Source organism: Delphinapterus leucas, chromosome 5 (assembly GCF_059928025.1).
Source record: "Delphinapterus leucas isolate spDelLeu-1000000601 "Yukka" chromosome 5, BTC_Dleu_Yukka2, whole genome shotgun sequence".
Taxonomy (NCBI): domain Eukaryota; kingdom Metazoa; phylum Chordata; class Mammalia; order Artiodactyla; family Monodontidae; genus Delphinapterus; species Delphinapterus leucas.
In genome coordinates, this window is record NC_143133.1 from 119,697,255 (window position 1) to 119,712,534 (window position 15,280).

Sequence of the window (15,280 nt, forward strand, 5' to 3'; positions counted from 1 at the left end):
CCACTGTGGGTAACTTCTGGGCCAACGCAGTTAAGAGCTGGTGTATCTTATCCCTCTCTCTCTTCTACTATGGTAGTGAGCTCAGGGCCACATTTTCTTTTACCTACTTTAGCCATAGAGTGGATGAGAAGCTGAGATTTTTGAGTCTTGTTTGTTATAGCAGCATATCATGGTATTCCCTAACAACCACAGAATTTTCAAAGACACTACTGCCACATGGCAAAGGGGCTCTGGAGAGAGATGGCTATATGAACTTACATTTCCTTACAATGAGGTACCTCAGAATTTTCCCTTCTTCTTTTTAATTAATAGACTTTTTATTTTTTAGAGCAATTTTAGGTTCACAGCAAAATTAAGCTTAAAGTATAGAATTCCTATATACCTCGTGCTCCACGTGCCTCCCCTCTCCCCCCCAACATACAACCTCCTCCTGTATAACATCCTGCATCTCAGTGGTACATTTGTTACATTTGATGAATCTATATTGATACATCATTATCACCTAAAGTCCATAAGTCATATTAGAGGATTTTCTTCTTTCAACAAAACACTAACACAAAAGAAAATTTGCCAAAATAATTACATTCTGCGGCAACAAATAATTTCATTGGTCACTAGCATTGCCTAACAATATGCAGTGCTTGGGGTTCTGTACTAGGCATTTATAAATATTTCTTTCAGTTCTACTTTCCTCTGTCTTTTTCTACCTCCCGCAAATGTTGACCTTGTTGTCAGGTATATAGGAATTAAGAATCACCTAAGCAAAAACAACTAGGAAGGGACAGAGTCAGAATCCATATGTTGGTCTGTCTATCTCAAAAACTCATGACCCTAATTGCCACACTTTACAGCTTATCAACTTGGACACAAAACATGGTTGCAAACCGGGAACATCATTCTCAGCAGGCAGTTTATCTTACACTTTATAAACATTCTCTGCCCTAAAAAAAAGTATAGTTTGGATGGCTTCCTGAAAATGCAGCTGTAGGAACCAACATGGTAGTGCTTAAGCCAGGTTATTCCAGTGTCAAAAAATTTAAGAGCATCTTAAAACTTGTGGAAGTAAAGATATTTCAGAAAAGAATTTGTTTCTTTTTTTTATTATCATTTGGAGTATTTTATTGAATTTTGATATTAATTTTAAGAAGACCACTGACAACAAGAATTCATCCTGGGGAAGATATTTTGAAATCATATTTAACAGGGAATTGCTGAAGGAACTGGCATTGGTACCCAAGAGGAGAGAGGACTTTGCCTCTATTCGAATACTTGTAGAATTCTCCTGCCGGAGGGGAAGCCAAACTAAGACAAATAAGTGTTAGTCACGGGAAGGAAGATATCACCTTGATATGAGCAAAAAAATCAGACAGTGTGAGTTGTCCAATAATGAAGAAGTCTTGTGAAATATTGAACTTCTAGTCACCAGAAACATTCAAGTACAGGCTGCATAACCATATTGCAGAGACATTTTCCCTAACTTTTCATGTACCAGTCATTCTGGACTTATTTCTTTTCCTGGAATATTCCACCCTCTTTCCCATTTGTGGGTCTTCACCCATATGCTTCCCCTGCTTGAAAGACTCCCACTTCTTTCTCATATTCTATCCAACACACATATCCTTTCTTCTGCCTGACCGTTTCTCATCTTTTAGCTTTAGATTCAGCTCCCCTTGCTTTATCTTCCTTTCACACTCTTGACTTCCTATATCTTAGCATTATCTATTACCTTTGGTGATAAAACAAGAGAATGTGCTTCAATATTTATGCTTCAGGATATAGGACATTATCTATTCAAAATTGTGAGGCTGCTTCAGAATAGCCTTAAATCCAATTTAAGAGTTATTTCTAACAGGAAAGAGAGATTGTTAGTTTGGAAAAAAAAAATAGGGTGACTTCAGAGAAGTTTGCATCTGACTTGTGATTAGGCATGCTTTTTTCCTTTTGTGAATGTTGCAAACATTCTTGGAGAATTTACCTCATCAGTTATGAAAGGGGCATCATATCTCTGGAGAGTGGTGGTGGCGAGGTGGCTGATAGACCCCTCTCCTGTCTCCGCGTACTTCAGAAGGAGTGGGATGCCTTCCGGAAGCCGGGCATTCTTCAGAGCCAGCAGATACATCATTTTGTCCTCCTTTTTTTCTGCTTTTTCAAGTCCTCCCAAGATTAACTTCTTGGCTTCTACCACTCCCTAAAAAATCACATTCTACATCAGACATATGCATAACCATATATTAAACAAAGCTTGGGTAAGATCAGCTTCACTCTTGTGTCCAGGATAACAGCCTAAGGTTTTAGAAAGGTTTACACTGGTTGCCTGACTGAGGCACACAATGAAAATGAACAAGTAAAGCTTGATAAAGGTGGTGTTGTTTTTTAAAAAAATACATACATTAACATATTAAGAAGCAATGAGTATAATTAATAATCGGCATACTTACTTTTAAACACATTCTGAATGTATAAAGTCATTTTTAAAATTCCCTTGTGATCGATTATTCCTAAAACTGCCCATTCACTGAAATTCTAAAATAATGGTTAGATGGTGCCTAAATGGTGGCACACACCTTTTCCTTAGTAACAACTTCGGTGAAAGCACTTAGCACTCAACTGTAAGGTCTTGTTCTAAATGTTTAAAAAGTGCTTGTTTCCACTTGATTCCAAATTTGATTAATGCTGACATACTGTTCAAAAAACATTCCTTGAATGCCTTTTATGTAGCATGTACTTCGCTAGGTACTTTTCAAACATATTCTTTAATCAGAAAAGGCCTTTTAGTTTTCTGGCCTAGAAACTATGAACTAGCAAGTTAACAGTTTAATGGAAAAGCATATTAGAAATAGGGACATCTAGGTTCTTATTTTACCTTTGCTGCTACGTATGTTTTAGGGGCTTCAGTAATCATCCGTAAAGTAAAGGTTCCTAAGATCTAATTCATCTATAGGATTTATAAACTCTGAAACCAGGCTGCAGATACACACACACGTGCACACACACACACACACACACACACACACCATGGGAGAGATGGGGGGTAGGGAAGATATAAAAGGCCCCCAAAGAGAATGAAGATGCTAAACTTCAAATTTCATTAAAGAAATACCATTTCTCAACTACCAGATTGATCTTTAAAAATACAAAAGTTTGATAACATACGTTGTTATTGAGCCTACAGGGAAATAGGCATTCAGGTGGAAGCATAAAATGCTACAATTCCCATGGAAGATAATTTGGCAAAAGCTAACAAATCTGCATTTTGATCCAATACCCTGGCCCTGAAGCTATATCTCCAAAATTAAGAGAAAGTGTGCCTAAGATTATTCATTTAAGCATTATTTGTAATAGTAAAAATAGTGGAAACCACCTAATGACCATACATGGGAGAATAAACTGTTGTGCCTCAGTTTAACACACAATAGAGTACTAGACAGTTGTAAAAGGAAGGAGGAAGATCTCTGTGAACCAGTATGGGGTGATTTCCAAGGTATGTTGTTAAGTGGAAAAAAGGAGATGCAAGAGAGTGTATATAGAAGGCTATATTTTGTGCAAGAAAAAAGAAATAAAATGTGTGTGTACATCTGCTTACTGTTGCAAAAAGAAACAGAAAGGAGAACCTAAAACTAATGATACCGCTTACATAGAAAAGGTAGGTGAGAATGGGTGGAAGGGTAGGAAAGGGAATGAGACCTCTTTGAGGACACTTTTAAAATAAAGTCTTGACTTTTGAATCATGTTACTATTCCATATGTTCAAGAAATAAAATGAAGTCGACAAGGATGAAAGGTGGCTAAAATTGATTTCAAACAGAAGCAAATGAACATGAATGTATATCAGAGTAATAACATAACTAAACAGAAGAGAATAAAAAAGAATTAATCCAAACAATGTTTGAACATAGTCCTCTGACTGTATACCTTTAGTGAAATATATTCTAAGGTCAAAAAGACTGTGATGAAGTCTTGAACTTTATTTAAGTCAGTTTGGTTTTTGTAATGACGTTGGTGTAACAATTCCAAAATTATTTTGTACATGTTTTAGGATTGAGCAAATGAATCAGGATATTAATGTTCTTGAGAACCAAGGTTCTCACTGTGGGAGAAGGAGGGTATAATTACAGAATGATGGAAGGAGAGGAAGAACCCTGTAGAACTGGAGGTAGCAGTATGAACTCGCAATTTAATAAATGTAAATATATGTATTTTGTCTATTATAAGAGCCTAGATGCAATGGCACTCGAATAATAAGAAGTAAAAGTCTTTAGGGGTAAAATGTCAGATGCATGCAACTTACTCTCAAAGGGTTCCACCAAGATAATATAAAATGAAATAAAACAGAATGAGGTAATGCAAATATGATAATACGTTAACAACTGGCAAATCTAGATGAAGCAGGTATACAAATATTAATGGAATTGTGCTATTCTTACATCTTGTCCATAGGTTTGAATTTTTTCAAATATAAATTTGGTGAAAAAAGAAATTAGGATACAGGGAGATCAAAATGTAAGGAAAAACAAATAGAAAAAAGAAATAGAGGTTTAGTACTCATTGTGACCTGTGTAGCTGCCATTTAGACTGTCATAGGGCAGTGGCTTTCATGCCAGTAAATGCTGAACAGCTATAGCACTCGATAGCTTCGCAGGTACCTTTTGCACAGTAAGGTATTGTGGATTGTGTGCCCAGCAGATGCCTTAAATGTGTATTTAGAATACATCATTTTCTTTCTATCCAGATGTCTTTGATATGGGCAAAAGATAGATGAGTATTCCACAGCAGAAAGTTGAAAAGAAAATTTGAACATTTGCTATGGTCCATTTGGTGGCCAAGTCTCATTATCTTCAAAGATGCATTTTTTTAAAAGCTGCTCAAAAACATTAACAAAACTGAATGACAGTGATGGATAGTTTACAGCTATACTCATAAGGTAACTTTAAAGATGTGATAACTAGGCTGTCCCATTATCAGGAAACTTTAAATGTAATCCTTTGTTTTGTTTCCTTCTCACCCTATATGCCTCCCTTGGGTAATCCCATTGTCTCCTAAGGTTTCAGTCACTCTCTATTCCTGGTCCTAACTCCTTTTCTGAGCTACGGATGGATGTGGCCATCTGCCTATTGGACAACGCAACCTGGTGTCCCAAAGGATTCAAACATAGCCAAAACATAGCCAAATTAATAGCTCTACCCTCCTCCCACCCCCAAACCAGGTTCTATAATAAATTTTGCTTAAGTGGTTCACATCACCATACATCTAGTATCCTAACCTGGAAGCTTAACAGTCACCTGGATTCTCACCTCTTTCTCATTCCCCACATCCCATCAGTCACTAAATACTATCGATTCTATCTCCTAAAGGGCTCTTGAATCTGTCTCCTTCTCTCACCGTACAGCACCTACGTTAATTCAGACCTTTATTAATTCGTGCCCAGGTTGTTGTAAACATTTCTGATCAGATCGTACTGGCCCTAATGCAGCTGACACCCAGTCTATATACCATTTTGCTTCTTCCTAGGTTAAAAAAATCGGCGTGTGTCATTCACCACCTAAAAACCACATTATTCTCCCTTTTCTCTACAGAATGAAGTCGAGACTCCTTAGCTTGCCATTAATAGAGATCCAGCCTACCTCTCTTCTCTCTTCCCTTCTTTCCTTCATCAGCACTCCCACCTATCTGCCCCACAAACATACATATTTTTTGCTCTAGCCCCACAGAATTTCTCACTGTTCTCAAGCATACAAGGCTCATTTTGAGTTTGGGCTTTTTTATACATTATTGTATCTCTCCTAGAATGTCCTTTATTCCACAAAACTATCTCTTCACCTAAAAACCTCTTCTAGACTAAGCTGTTTGATATTATCATTTTGGTGACAGCTTCCCCAGCACTCCCAAGCAGAATAGTTTGGTGCCTCTTCTGTAGTATTTGCAGAGCACTCTTTTTTTCTTTTTTTTTAATTTATTTTTGTCTGTGTTGGGTGTTTGTTGCTGCGTGCAGGCTTTCTCTAGCTGCGGTTAGTGGGGGTTACTCTTCACTGCGGTGCTTCTCATTGCGGTGGCTTCTCTTGTTGCGGAGCACAGGCTCTAGGCACGTGGGCCTCAGTAGTTGTGGCACACGGGCTCAGTAGTTGTGGCCTGCGGGCTCTAGAGCGCAGGCTCAGTAGTTGTGGCACATGGGCCTAGTTGCTCTGGGGCATGTGGGATCTTCCCAGACCAGGGCTCGAACCCATGTCCCTTGCATCGGCAGGCAGATTCTTAACCACTGCACCACCAGGGAAGCCCCAGAGCACTCTTTTTATATTTCAGTATTATTATTTATCTGTTTACATTTGATAAACAGACTAGGAGTTCTTTGAGGATGGTAGAATGTTTTATGTATCTTTATATTAAGGCATTAGCATAATGCCTAGCACAGAGTAAACACTCATTAAATACTGCTGAATGGATGTTTTTATATGTGAGTTTTGTGTTTAGCCAAGATATTTGATATATGATTGCTGAAGTAAACCAGCCAACTCAAATAATTATGGAAATTGAAAAATATAAGAAGTCATAGTCCTTTGATGTCATAAAAACCATACAAATTTGATTTCTGCCCCAATGGTGGGCAGCACGGTAAATGTTAAATAGATTGGTCTGGAACTATAGATACGGTAAATGAGATTGGATTTGCACTTACTTTGAGTTTGCAGCCTTCATTCTGACACAGCTTCCTGACAAGGGCCCCAATGATGATCATAACGGATTCCCTGATGTCATTGCTCCCAAAGGAACCTTTGAACTTACTCTATTAGCCAAACAAGGATAAAATAGGTTACCAAAACATTTAAACATTTCCAAGGGATATTTTAAGTAAAGAAACAAAGTAGCCAAAGTCTGAGGAAATTGTTTTTATGTTCCTAGGTTGCAAACTCTGAATTTTGCTTTGGGGACGCTTACAAATTCACTATCTAGCTTTGGGTTGAAAAGTCTTAGAGTTCTTTCAGGTATTTTTAACGTGGGTCTGTGAAGTCCTGAGAGGTTTATGGACTGGGCTCATTGGGTCAGTGAATCCAAAAAATGGTCTGTAAAATTTTATGTATGGGTAATTTTATGTATGGGTATCAGATTTTTCAAACAAACCCATTTTCTAAAAAGATTATGAACTATTCCCCTAAATCATAAGTGAATAAGTACACTTTTTGTTTTTAAACCTTGGATCCAAGAGAACTCTAGCTTTTGCTTCCAATATAATTTTTAATATCAGAAGAATTATATCTTATATATATATGTATATAACATGTATAAGATTATACATTATACAATGTACTGTACATCAAATACCATGAAGATTTTTGAAGTCAAAATACATCTTTTAAAATCAAATTTTGAAGCATAATCAAGACTTCTCCCCTCTGAAATTTTGTCCTATGTTACATTACATGATAGGTGAACACAATCTTTAAATTTCCATAAAGTATAGTTTAAGTTATTTAGAGGAATTACAAAGAAGACACTATGTGAAATAATCTACTGTACAGTTAATGATTAACAGAAAGAAAATAGTCCAAAGGAATTTGAATATGAATAATCAGAAGGCTGTATTTCAGCCTGTATTCTGATGCTAGCAAATTTAATTACTGCCTAGATTCCTAAGAGCAGCCCAGAGCCTTTATTTTTGCAGTTTCCATTTGACTTACAACGAGGGCTCTCAGGAGTTCTTCATCAGGATGGGAGGCAAATCCACAGGCATAGAGAAACCTCTCCTGGAGGATAATGCTACTGTCACTTTTGAAATCCAAAAAGTCCAAAATGGCATCTAATGAGTCTGGGGTCTGAGCAGAGGTGACAGCATCCACCAGCTGGGGTCTACAAAAAAGGCATGGTCATGGATATCAATGTTTAGGGTGCTTAAGAAATTATTTTGAATCGCTACCATTCATAGACCCCATTGGTTTACATTTCCTAAAGAAGTGAAAAATTTTGTATTTAAACAAAAGAAAAATGAATGACTTTCACCAAAGATCCTTCCCCCTTTTATTTGAAATCTCTCCCTTAACTCCCTTCTTTCTCCTCAATGTATAATCAGAATATACAAATTAATTTTACTGTATTAGCCTAAGCCAAATATAATTTGGAGATTTATAAATAAAATCATATAAATAATATTATAAATTAGGTTCAAACTTTTCTGTATGGGTCATATATAAAAGCTATGGTCCCCCAAATCAATTATTTCTCTAATTAGCTTTGAAAATATATACATTTCTCAAATACATAACTTAACTAGGGCAGTATTATTTAATGGAAAGGTGGGACATTCTTTAAACTTTCATTTATATCCAAGAGAGACGTTTTTGCTCATTTTTTAAAAAATAAAAAGCACCATGGTATAGTTCAAGTTCAACCACAATGATTAGTTGTGAGCAGAGCAAAACTCCTGCAGGAAAGTGCTAGTTACATATTCTACTCATCAAGAATCTTTTGTTGGCTGAGTCTTGGGATGGTAAAATTTCTGAAACTAGTTGCCATACTAATGAACATATTAGGTATGTATTGATATATATTTTATTCCACATTCACATAACATACCATACATGTATTTAATATGTTATACTTTTTAAAAAAGATATTCTTGCACTATACCATTTTGATCCTAACAAAAAGGCTAGTGAATGAAGCAAACTGAGAGAGAGGTAATACTTATTAAGTGTCTATTATTGCACTAGAAATTTTAGGTGTGCAACCTCTTTTTGCTTTAACTTCTTCATCCGTAACATGGGGCTAAAAACAGTAGTTATTTTAGGATTGTTGAGAGGATTAAATTACATGATCTATGTAAAACACTTAGAATAGTGCTTGGCACATTGTAAACGTTCAATAAATATATGCTGGTATTAATACCATCACCTCACTGAACATCTCTATCAGTTTAATACTAATATTCTCCCTTATATATAAAGAAACAGAGATATCCAGTCATTTGTTCAAGGTCCCATAGCTGGTAAAAATATAGCTAGGATTGGAACTCAGGTTTTTCTGACTGGAGTACACGGTCTTTAATTACAGTGTTTCCTAAAGTGTTTTTCATGCAATACTAGTTCTACCAAATGCTTTAAGAAAAGGGATTTTCAAAGTCGTGTAAGTTTGGAATATGTTTAAGGAAACTTATACATAATATTATCAGATTAAAGATGCTGGATATTTCTGTAGCAGAGAACTGTTTAACTTGGTTTCTCCCAGTGTTTTTCAAACTCAGTTGCTCACAGAAGCCTTTCCTCTTGGCATACTTGTTAATATTCTATAAGTTATAAGATACACATAATAAAAACTTCGGGAGATGTTACATTCCACCACCCTGACTTTCACTATCCTACAATAAATAGAAGGAATTATTCTCTGTATTTTACAGATGTTGAAAGTGAGGCTCAGGGAAGCTAAATGTAAATGACCTACTTCAAGGTTGTATGCTGTTGGAAGTCAGAATTTAAAACTAGGTCTTCTGGTATTAGCGCATCCTAGTATCTTTTCTACCGTACTACGTTACGTGTGTGTTACCTATGATATGGTACAATATTGCGTAAATAACCTGATTTAGAAAATACATCATGCAATCATACAAATTATTGCCACCTTAAAATTTTTAGGATACAAATAGGCTAAGGCTTAGTGTAATCTCTGTTCTAAATAGCTAATTTTTGCACTATTCTTGTCATATTTTTGGTTTTGATAAAAAGATAAGTCACTCTAAAATATATTTTTCCTAAGTTCTATGATTAAAACAGAGTCTAAGAATTTATGATTTTGCATATACTTAACTTCTGGTTTAAATATTTATTTTTGAAGATAGTACCCAACTAAATTCTGGTTTGTCATATGGAATTCATATCAATTTTTTTAATGTCCTCAAGATGAGTAAATAACAAATACAATCTAGAATAAACAGATTTCTCAGAAAAAAAGCTAAATTCTCTTATTCTTGGGTAATTGAGTCCCTTGAACTCAGTGACTACTGCTGCTCTGTGTGTGTGTGTACATGCGCGTGTGTAACTTGGCCACTTTCTACTTTTTATTATCTTAATGGCTAGTTTCCACTGTTTGTCAAATTAATTGAGCCGTGTTGTATATCATCAGTTAGGATAATTAGTGTCATATGGTTGAATTTGTAGTTACAGACAAATTTTATATTACAAGACCAAAACACTTTTACTTAGAAAGTGTATTTGTATTTACAAAGTAAATTTGGTAATTAAGTCAACTCTCTTTACGGTGCATGTCAAATAAAGCATTCTCTCATCAAATATTCAAATAATGTACATATTTCTTTTCTCTGGATTCTTTTGGCTGTGTACCTCAGTACTCAATTTTCTTTTTAAAACACGGCTGCAATGGGGATGATCACATAAAAATGAAAGCACATTTTCAACTGAAAAAATCATATTCGTTTTTTGTTTTTATAATCAACTCTGAAATCTTTTCGAGTGTAAATGAATAGCTAGGGAACACAATTTCACAACAGTGAGGCAGCACATGCACCGTGGTGTCACAATGAAGCCCTGCCCCCCCATCTATGTACCAGTCCAGACCTGATGTAAACTCATGAATACTCAAAAAACAATGTTCACTCTGAGTCACTGCTGAAAACTTGTTATCGCATGTCTGGTCAATTAACCACTGCATTACTGCACTGAGGTATAACTGTTCAATGAAAACACAAAACAACAAAACAATTGATTGGAAGGTGAGGCAGTTGGTTAAAAAGAGATCTTACTTGCTTAATAAACAATAACCCAGTAATGCTTTCCCACAGACAACCCCACACAATGTTCAGGGCACTTACAGTACTTCCTTGTTTTCAGCCTTTAGGATTTGGAGGATCTCTTCTTTCTTTGCAGTCCTGAGGTGCTTAATAAAGGTCAGGAAGCTTCTGACAGCCTCAGCTTTGGAGAGGTTGTCAGGCTGCAGGTGTTTTCTGATGGACTGCCAGTGCTCCGAGAGCTGCAAAACATGGCCGCAGGCCCATACCACATTCATAATTCTGAACATCCACACTTACAAAGGATGTTCTTTCCAGACATAAACTTTCCTTTGTATCTGACAAGCCAAAGAAGCTTTTTGTGTCTTACCTCAATATATCTGATCGCCCCCTGTCCATACCACACTCCTGTGGCTCTCAGAGGCTGACACAGAGGCCTGCTGACTCTGTGTACAATTCCCCTGTAGGAGGACTGTCTTTGTCTATTAGCACTTAGCTCAAAGGACCTCAAGCTTCTGGGCATATGGGTCATTCCATGGTTACAACAAGGGAATTCTATCTGAGGCCAGACTTTGACTACCAGAGTGAAACGATGCCCAAATTTCATTAACAACAGGATAATCTGGAGGGGAAAAAATCAGAACTGCTGAAGAATTGTATCAGGTTCCTTATGCAGTGGAACCTTACTGAAAACCAGTTTCTGTAATAATTTGAGCTCCCTATTCTCTTTATTTTACTGCTGTATGAGATGCAAACAATAGTAAATAGTTTGCAAACAATAGTAAAACATATTGCTGGGGTCTGAACTGTTCATTTCATATATCCGTGTTAAGTAGAGTATTATTTAGATAAAGGTAATTCTCACATACACCATCATTATGCTACTGTGGTTTTAAAAATAGTAAATAGTTCTAATTAATGACATCCTTTGGCTTAGAAATAAGCTAAAAACTTATTTTTCATAGTTTACCACTTTTCCCCAGTTGTAAAAGAATGTATTAAATCTCATCAGTGACCTCTAACTCTGAATAATGTCCATGCTGCCAGTTTTTAAATTACTCATTCCTTCCAATAAGCAACAGATATATATTTTGCTCTTTTTTCAAGTCCCTTTTGGTTACCTAATCTTAAGAGAATATTCCAAAACAAAATTCCAGTTGTACTTAGCTAAAGATTTACTGGGTCATTTCTGAGGGCAGAGAGCATATCAATGTGAAGTCAGATTTTTTTTTTTTCTTTAAAGGGTTGCACTGGTGACATTATACTGAAGTTGGAAAACAAATTCCTCAAAGACATAAACCTTTCCCATAATAATGAAGAAATAGTTATGAAAAATCTTAGATGGCTCATAATGTCGGATAACTGTGGGGGGAGAAATTAACAGCATAAGAAAAGATGATTCGTTTCATTAGTCAACTTTCTAAATAATTTCCATCTCATATGACATTAGAAAATTACACCAGAACATGAGATGATTTATGGAAGAAAAACAAAAGAAACAACCAAGTGTGAGAACAATTACTTTTTTTGTCTCATTTTGTTTTTCCCTTAATTCAATTTTGGTATATTTGAGAAACTAGCAAGGAATTAGTGCCTCACACTTTAAGCAAATTATGGTATTAGTCCTTGATGTGTCTACTTTTCTCAACACTAATAATAGCCAAGGGTAGAGCATCTTCTGGTAGATACAAACAGAGCCTGAAGCCAAGGGTTTGCTCTCCTGACAAGACGTGAAGTATTAGGAAATGCTGGAACCCAGAGTCATATTTGTGGCCATACATCACAAATGATTCATGCAATAAATGAAATTTCTCTTTGCTGGATTACAAATGTTACGAGATGATCTACACTTTGCCTTGGGGATGTGCTATCTCATTTCTGGCTGTAACTGTAAGGGAGGTTGGGGCATGGTAAATCAGTGTTCCCAATTTAGGCAAAGAGTTTGGTATCCTTTCTTAGTCCTCACAGCAATTCTCAGAACACTGAGGTCAGTAAAACGTTTCACCTGTGGACATATTACTACCAAATGGCAGAACTTTCAGGATTCAGACCCCTGTCTGTGCTCTTGATGCCATGCTTCCCCTTAACTTCATGAGGTCCTTATCCCCACTGCATTCTAAGTGCTGCTCTGAGGAAGCTCTCCTTAAGTCATAACATTTTTTATTTGAAATGAGTGGATGGTAATCATTGGTTAATTATTGTTGTATTATGCATCACCTTGGGTGCATATTATTAGGCTACTGCCATTATAACTCAGTGGTGGCTGGTAGTTCTTTGTAAACTTTCTTTACAAATTAACTGAAGCTTCCATTGGAGACAAAAGGAAAACAGAACTTTAAGCCATGATTATTCCATGATTTGGCCACACAACGCAGTTGCTCACACTTACAGAAGGGCATCCTTTGCACTCGCTCTCAAAGACCTGGCCCACAATGGGAATGGCCGTGTATTTCGAATCAATTGCTTTAATGATGGCAGCAACCTGCTTCCCAGGCATCAGTCTTGGGCCTGCTTCTGTTGTCTTCAGCTCTAATTTCTGCCTGCATAACCAAGGAAGAGAAATGTCACATTAGCAGCATTCATTTGAGTGAACAAGCTACTAATTGTCATTCTTTTGGCAAACAAGATACTAATTTATTCAAATTCTGTAAGGCCATGTCTTTCAAACAGTGATATCTCCAGCAGTAACAGAAACCTCAAGACAATTATGAAATTTTTCTGGAGCAACAATTTTACTCAAAGATTCGAAAATTTAAGTCTGGCGTGTAAAAATATTATGACAAGAGACTATAGGAAAGAAAATTTGCCTGGATATGTGATGTTACCTCTTTTGGATTTAGCCCAGCTCTCTGAAAATGATGTCTTCAGTACAACCACGTTTCACTTATTAACTAAGACAATTAGGAAATCTTATTTTCCAAAACTGGCCTCAATAATATTTTTATCTGATATGCTCTTTCAGAAGCTTGCCTCTCTCCCTTTAAGAGGTGGAATCTACATCCCTCTCCTTGAACATGGACAGGACTCTGTGACTGCCCCGACTCACAGAGAACAGTAGAAGTTTCAATATGTGGCTTGTAAGGCTAAGTCATAAAAGGGAATTCAGCTTTCATCTGGCATGCTAGCAGCACATACCTCGAGAGAACTGAGCTGCCATGTAAGAAGTCTGGCTACCCAAACCTGCCATGTTGAGAGGCCACATGGAAATAAACAGAGATGCATAAGGAGCCTCAGTAGTTTGAGTCTCCCAGCCCAGACACCAGATAGGTGAGGGAGCAGCCTTTGAACCATCTCTGGTCAGTGACTGTCTGCAACTGCACAACAGACACCAAGAGAGGCATGCCTAGCAGGACCAAGGCAAGTGCCAGGATTATGAGTGAGAATAATAAAGCGATTGTTGTTTTTTTATACCACTAAGTTTGGAGTGGTGTGTTATAGAGCAATGGAAACCTGATAAACCTAAGTAATTAAAAATATTAATTTTATATGAAAATATATGAAAACAATATGGATACAGTACAAAGTAGAACACAAGGTTCTAATCCAGAGGAGACTTCAATAAAATTTCAAGCATTTATGGTTTGAAGCATTTCTCCCAAGATTTTGCAACCATGTACATCTGACATTAGGGCTACTTCAGAAGAAACATTTGAGAAAAAATGACATAAGATAAAACTAACATTTAATGCCAGAGATGTTCTTCTGAATTAAAATTTGAAAATAATACATACTCTTAGATTTGAAATTCTAGTTCTTTAGCCTGTGAGAACTATTCTGACCAGAGAAATTTTCTCCAGTTGAAATAATAGGCTCGAATATGTAAGTACTATAAATCACATCAAAAATTCTGTCACATCACTTTAGTATGGAACTTTTTTGTGCTTATTAACAACAATAACAAAAAATAATCTTGAGGCGAGAACTCACAAATGCCACCATTTTTTAACGCTTAACATTAAAATCATTTGACAGAGAAATTAGAAAATAAATAAGAATGAATCAAGTAGTTTGCCTTTTCAAAATTTAAATTCTATTCAATTAGCAATTTATTTTTAATGAAATTCTATTTAAAAACATTAAGTATTTATTACATGCCATATATTACTGTAGATAATATGAAAAATAAAGATGAACAGACATAATCACTGTTTTAAAAGAACTCAGTCAAAATGAGGAAGCACTACATATACATGTGCGTGTATATACACACATATATTTTTTTAAACCAAGTATAATAATACATCAAAGAACAGTAAAGAAAACTTAAATTCTAACATTATCTTACTTTGATAATATTTTGCCTGCAATTGTTTGTAGAAAATTCAGCCTCAAAGCATGTATCTCTTCTGCGAGCACAGCTACAACAAAGCTGTCTTCTATCTTATAGGTAGTGACAGATGTGGCTTTCGAAGTGACACCCAAGACCTAAATAAATAAATATATGTGGTTGTAACAAGTAATTAGCTTTTTATCTTTGAATCAAGCCAAATAGTGAATTATCTTTTCATCTTCACAAGAACTTCCCCGTCACCCAAACCTACAATATATTAAGATA

General features: G+C 36.1%; 1 protein-coding gene across 1 annotated transcript in view; it reads right to left on the reverse strand.

Moving 5' to 3' along the window:
* MTTP (microsomal triglyceride transfer protein) overlaps positions 1–15,280 on the reverse strand; it is a 47,100-nt gene that overhangs the window by 15,239 nt on the left and 16,581 nt on the right. Inside the window, exons 6-11 of the mRNA XM_022582417.2 lie at positions 15,011–15,150; positions 13,115–13,265; positions 10,810–10,967; positions 7,670–7,838; positions 6,670–6,777; positions 1,976–2,188 (exon numbers count right to left, since the gene is read on the reverse strand). Of these exons, the coding sequence (XP_022438125.1) occupies positions 1,976–2,188; positions 6,670–6,777; positions 7,670–7,838; positions 10,810–10,967; positions 13,115–13,265; positions 15,011–15,150 (939 nt within the window). The remainder of the gene's footprint in view (positions 1–1,975; positions 2,189–6,669; positions 6,778–7,669; positions 7,839–10,809; positions 10,968–13,114; positions 13,266–15,010; positions 15,151–15,280) is intronic.